The 6,947-nt window shown below is 35.6% G+C and overlaps 1 protein-coding gene across 1 annotated transcript; it reads right to left on the reverse strand.

The window, feature by feature from the left end:
- LOC109835863 (cytochrome P450 71A9-like) lies at positions 3,447–6,587 on the reverse strand. Its single transcript, XM_020403846.1, has 2 exons — positions 5,691–6,587; positions 3,447–4,223 (listed from the first exon to the last, which is right to left on the reverse strand). The coding sequence occupies exons 1-2, from the start codon at positions 6,093–6,095 to the stop codon at positions 3,615–3,617; spliced, it is 1,014 nt and encodes a 337-aa protein (XP_020259435.1). The 5' UTR covers positions 6,096–6,587; the 3' UTR covers positions 3,447–3,614.

The following is a 6,947-nucleotide window of genomic DNA, read 5'->3' on the forward strand; positions in this document are numbered from 1 at the left end:
GCGTTTGTACGTGGATGGCATGGATGAACGGAGATTCACTACAGTGAATCTCGATTCAATGATGTGAATCGAGATTCACTGAAGTAGATTCATTTCAGTGAATCGAGATTCACTGAAGTGAAATCAGATTCATCCCGTCGTATTCATTGTTCCAGTGTCTAGTCACATAGGTTTATCAACTCCCTGCAAAAAAAAAACTAAATCTGTGATTTCCAATTTAATTCAAGAGTACGTAAAACATGACTTTTACTTAAACTAAATTTGTATTTAGTTCAGTGAACATCGATAACTAAATACAAATTTGTATTTAGTTCAAGAGTATTTAGTTCAGTGAACATCGATTCACTTCACTTCAATTTTACCCTTTACAACAAAATTTTAAATTGGATGCCCTTTACAGCAAAAGTTTTTGATTCAACAAACTTCCTATCATCAAGCTCAGCAAAAGTTTTTGATTCGACAAACTTCCTATCATCAAGCTATAAAATTTTAAACCATGAAAAGATTTCACATTTTACAGCAAAAAGTTACGATTTTTATGGTAAAAAACAAACACCTCACATAACTGAATATGTATTCACTGCAGTGAATCGAGATTCACACATGCTTGTCTTCGTTTTTCAACTTGTTTCTTCAAAAAACAGTAAACTTTTCAGACTAAAAGGTGAAAATTTTCACCTTTTACAACAAAAAACTACGATCTTTAAGCCAGTTGAAAAACGGAGACACGCATGTGTGAATCGAGATTCACTGCAGTGCACTGCAGTGAATCGAGATTCGTTTTTCAACTGGTTTCTTCAATAAACAGGAAACTTTTCAGACTAAAATGTGAAAATTTTTCACCTTTTACAACAAAAAGCTACGATCTTTAAGCCAGTTGAAAAACGGAGACACGCATGTGTGAATCGAGATTCACTGCAGTGCACTGCAGTGAATCGAGATTCGTTTTTCAACTGGTTTCTTCAATAAACAGGAAACTTTTCAGACTAAAATGTGAAAATTTTTCACCTTTTACAACAAAAAGCTACGATCTTTAAGGTTAAAACTAAAACTTTTAGACGAAAAATCAAACAAATTTCATAAACTTACCATTAAAACGTCAAAATAATTTAACGATGACAAAGGTTGAAGACGGTGGTTGAAGATGAAGGTTGAAGACGAAGGTTGAAGAAGACCGTTGATAGAGATGCAGTTGAAGGCAAACGTAGCATTAAATAAGTTGGCACGAGTTTTGGAGAGAGAGAGAGAGCTATCGTGACTTTTTGGATAGGGAGTTGTTGAAGAGAGAGAGAGAGAGAGAGAGAGAGAGAGAGAGAGAGAGAGAGAGAGAGAGAGAGAGAGAGAGAGAGAGAGAGAGAGAGAGAGAGAGAGAGAGAGAGAGAGAGAGAGAGAGAGAGAGAGAGAGAGAGAGAGAGAGAGAGAGAGAGAGAGAGAGAGAGAGAGAGAGAGAGAGAGAGAGAGAGAGAGAGAGAGAAAAGTGCTGATAAATAACATGTGTTACAAAACTCATGATACATATATGTGCCAATAATGATGACACATATAAAAAGTGTGGTTAGAGCATATATGAAGAGGGTCTTTTTACCCATGTGAATAAGTGTCACAAAACTCACGAAATATATATATGTCAAAAGTGCTGACACATACATGTATCACAAAACTCATGATACATATATGTGTCAATAATGATGACATATAGTTGTGTCTAGAGCATAAAATATAAAGAGCATCATCATTCAACAGTATAACTTCATAGAAGGTCACCCATCTTAGGATTACTCTCACCAAAGCACACTTAACTATGAAGTTTTTTTTAGCTTATACACTATCATAAATGTTTAATCATCATCATAATTAAAATCTAATATCTATTATATAAGCCCACTATAGATCCTCTCACAATCCACGTCGGATTATTAGCCTTTTTCAATTATATTTAATTGTATATCTGACGACACAAATATGTGTCGTGATTTAATATATTTTTTATTTGTGTTACGTACTATTGTTTATTTCTTTGCAAATAAAATAAAAATTTTATACGTGTCATATATAAAATAAATACGGACAAATATAACTTTTATTGTAATACATGCATGCATTGATATAAAGATCGAGATTTAGTTCTCCATTATGGTAAATAAATTACTCTGCAATAATGTTTAGGTACCAACCGTTTGCTTCTTTAATCGTGATCAGTTGTATTTATGTGCGTGACAGGGATGGCTCGTACCCGTGAGAATTTTATGGGATATTTCGATGTCGGTCCCTCGAAGATTTCATATTTTGAGATTTGTCCCTTAAACTAATCACTGAAGTTGTTATTAGTTTGCCCAAATCATATAAGTTAATTGAAATTAGTCCTCTAGTTAGGACTTGTTGAAACTGGGGAAATTTTTAACAGAATGACAGTTGTACACTTTTATATGAAACTAGTCCTCCCAGTCAGCGCCCGTTTGAACTAGGGACCTAGTTGAAATTTCAATTATTTGAGGGACTAATCTCAAAAGATTAAAGATTAAGGGACTAATAACGACATAATTTTATTTAATTTGGATTTTTTAATGTTTTGCATGCTGTTCTTAAATTAAAAGCAAGTGGTTTCCTTTTCTTAATTATTTCCATGCTTATTAAAGTTGGGAAATGGCCGGATAGGGAATCCATCGCCCTTGTCTGGAGAAACCTATATTCTAATTTTGCTGATCAGTTTTTTTTAACAAAACATTAAATAATACCAGTTTCTCTCTCTCTTAAGCAACTTGCTTCGAGGGAAAAACTTCACAAACCAGTATTAAATTATAGACATTTTATATCTATTTACACAAAAAACGTCCAATCAATGAGGAAGGCAAAGATGCTCATTCAAACATTTGTCTTATGTGGATGAAACTTACGTGGATGAAAGCACATGTCATATCATCTTAAACCAAAGAAGTTCTCAAAATACTTAATTAGAAACGAGCTCAAACACGTCAGCGTTTAGTCCCAACCATAGATGTGTGTTTAGCAATCTTCTCAAAATTGAGCTAGAACTGAACTGAGCCCAGTTTTGAGAAAACTGGTTCATTTTTGATGCAACCCCCCTCCAACAAAGTATTACATTAAAGAATATAGTCTACGTTATACGTTATATAGCTTGGTTCAACCCCTAAGGAAGTAGAGAGAGAAAAAAAAATTGATTAATTGAAAATTTGCATTATTTAAAACCCTCTTCCAAATTTTATAATCCTAGAAAAATACAAATTCCATCCCAAGTTTAAAACTAAAAAAAAACTAGTTTCCAATAAAACATCATTTTTGGAATTCAATTGCTCAAAGCAACGAGCTCCCAACCAAGTGGGGTTGAGGAACCCTCATTGCGCACGTTGCCATCCCAAACCAAACAAACCCTCGGTGAGCCTTACACCAATCATGAGTATGATAAAATTTTAACAAAGATACTTAATTTGTGAAGTATTTAATCATCTGTAGAGGACTACAATCTTATTTAAATAAAACAACAAACTACTAAAATCCCAAAGATTATCACAACAAATCCTAACATCAAATCCCAATCATCATTATGAAAAGCACACGTACGTACAATTGAAATGTTCATATACTTCTCTTCCATCTTAATAAACTTTTCTGGCCACAAGGAAGAGAGGAGCTTTTTTGGCGACGTCAACCCCAGGAGCTTCATCCATATTCAAGTCCTCTTTCACCATCCCATCGGGCAGCTCCCAATCAAAAACATAAAGAAGATTAGCAAGCGCGAGCTCCACAACCAACAGCCCAATTTCCATTCCTGGACAAATACGGCGGCCTGCACCAAACGGTATCAGTTCGAAATGATGGCCCTTGAAATCGATGGGGCTGTCGACGAACCTCTCTGGGCGGAACACCTCAGGATTTTCCCAGACACCCGCATCTCTCCCGATCGTCCACGCGTTGACGAACAATCTTGAGTTGGCCGGGATGTCGTAGCCGTTGATCTTGCATTGTTGAGTTATTTCCCTCGGGAGGAGCAATGTACCCGGAGGGTGTATTCTCAGCGTCTCCTTCACTACTAGTTTCAGGTAGTGAAATTGGTGGAGGTCCGTCTCCTCCACCTTCCCTTTGTCTCCGACGAGATCTCTTACTTCAGCCTGCGCTCTTTTCAAGACTTCTGGGTGTCTCATGAGCTCTGTCATTGCCCACTCTAATGTTACCGTGGCTGCATCTGTTCCAGCGAAGAATATATCCTGCAAAAAATTGAAGAAAATGTGACTTGAGCAAGGTCAAACAAAATTTTGATATATATTCACTTCAACTCGAAAATCTATGATGCAATTTCATTTGGAATCCTTACTTACTCTTATACATTATTATTTCTTCGGATGAGTCTTTTTATTGTAGAGCATGTCTTAAAGCGGTAATTAAGAAGCGAAGCTCAACGGTATTTTACTTTAGGAGTTGTTGAAACACCAGACGCTGTCATGTTATTCTAACTTTTTTTGTTGGAACACTCTTGAATTTAAGCATCACAGCAGCATATTGTTTTTGGATGATTTTGAAAGGAAAAAAAAAAGAATAGTTGAAACGATATGAGGTTTTGAATACTACTAATGAAACACCCAATTAGTATTCAGACTTGACAAATCTAGAAATCAAAAAATTACTAATAAAGTGCATCCTAGAATGCTCAAATTCTAAAGCCAATTACCGTTGGGCCAGAGTGTGATTTTGTTTAAATAATCAATATATATATATAACCAAAGTTTGAAAATCAATATGTCAGTTATTATTTGAAATTCTAATTGTTGTACTGGTAGAGTCTGTCTCCTGCTTATTCCCTGAACTATTTTCGATTCTACTTTACCTTAAAATTTTTTAATTTGTCAGTGCTTATGGTATGATTATCATTTTCTTTCCAAATGGGAGCTTGAGAACCTAAACCCAATCAAGAACGGCTCCCAACACATGATTGAAAACATGAGAGGACATCGCTCAATAAACGAAAAGAGGGTTAATTACAAATAGTTTTTAGTATTAATTAGAACTTACTGCCACTCTAAATTTATTTTTATAAATAGACCCCTGTGTGAATTTTTTTAACTCTTTTACCACTATGGTGTGTATTTATAATTAAAACATTTTTGTCTCTCTCTTAAACCTAAAAGAGTCAAAAGAAAAAAAACCACTCACCAAGTCCATCTGCAAAATAAAACTAGAGGGTCCAGCACAATTAAAAAAGTTATATAAATGATAAGAAGTTATTCGTTAATCACAATATATAATATAGTTTAAAATATGATCATTTTATAGGAACCATGTTTTAATTTTAATTTATACCTAAACCACATTCAAAGTGGGTTTTTGTTCCAATCAACCTCCTCCCGATCAAAATCTTCACAAAAAAAAAAAGCCAAAAATCTTCGTAAAAACTCATATTCAAGAAAAGTGATCCACTTTGCTAATGTTTTAAGTCTAGTTATGATACAAGTTACCACTTTAAACATGTATTTTTTAAGGTTATTTTTTATTTTTCAGTGAAGATTTAGCTACGAGGTGATTGGTTGGAACAAAAACTCACTTTAAAGATGGTTTAGGTATAAATTATAAATGAAAGATGGGTGGTGGTTTCCAGGGGGGAAAAACTCCATATTATGCATTACTGGTTTTTGAGCAATATTAACTGAGAAAAGAAATAAGGTGAAGAAGAATGATACCATTAGGACTCCCTTAATGTTGTCATCACTGAGACCCATTCCTTCCTTCTGCAAATCAAGCATAAAATCCACAATATCTTCATCCCTCTCATCCTCCCTCCTCTCCCTCTCTTTATGTTCATCAACCACCTTCTGATAAAACCTATCAAGCTCCTCAAAATTCCTCTCCAATCTCCCTCTCATCCCCGTAAACTTATCCAACCACCCCAAAAACGGCACGTAATCAGCAAAGAAAAATCCCATAATCAACGCTTGCTGTTCGTGCAGGATCCTCTCACGATCATCTTTCTCCCCTCCATAATATCTCCTCCCAAGCGCAGTTCTGCACGTGACATCATTCGTAAGACGAAGACACTCCGTGTGCAGATTAAACTCAGAATTCTTACTACGTATCGAACTAATCATTCTCCCTACTTCCTCCTCCCTTATTGATTTAAGAGACGCGACCCTTTTCGAACTGAAAATATGATTAGTGAAAATTTTGCGGAGACCCTTCCATTGATCATTGTAAGGTGAGAATCCAATGTTGGAGGATCCGTAGGAGAGTTTGTTGGTGGCAGTGAGCTTAGGTCTGCTGCAGGTGTACAAGTCGTGTGTTTTCAGGATTTCTTTGGCGATTTGGGATGACGCGGCGACGATGGTTGGGACGGTGCCGATTGAGGTACATTAAGGGCGTGTTTTTGGGAGAGTTTGTGTAGGGAAATGTGAGTGAGATCGTCTAATTTATGGATGTTTCCGATGAGAGGAAGATTGAATGGACCTGGTGGGAGATTGAGTTTTTTGGTTTTTCGAAAGCGGAGGAGGAAGATGAGAGGGAGGAGGAAGAAGAAGGTTGAGAGGATGATGGTGAAGGCCATGCTTGATCTAGGCGAGAAGGAATGTGTTTGGTATATATTGAAGCTACTCGCATGCATTGATATAGAGAGCTCGCTCCTTCGTCCATATATGTACATCCATTTTTGTAAATAAAATTATATATATTTTTGGTCTGCAATACGTTCTCCCTCCTTTTTGTCCACGTTATCTTTTTGATCTAAAATAATGTTTAGGTTCTATCTGTTGGATTTGATAGCAAGTGGGGTTTTTTTTGTTTTTTTTTGAAAAGGTTGCTACTATTTTTTGCTAAAAAACACAAAATATGCAAGTAAAAAAAATAAAATAAAAGCGATCACTGATAAATAACCACAAATAACAACCAACTAAGAACACACAAGATTTTATAGTGTTTTCGATAACAATTCTACATCCACCCTTCCT

Source organism: Asparagus officinalis, chromosome 4 (genome assembly GCF_001876935.1).
Source record: "Asparagus officinalis chromosome 4, Aspof.V1, whole genome shotgun sequence".
NCBI classification, from domain to species: domain Eukaryota; kingdom Viridiplantae; phylum Streptophyta; class Magnoliopsida; order Asparagales; family Asparagaceae; genus Asparagus; species Asparagus officinalis.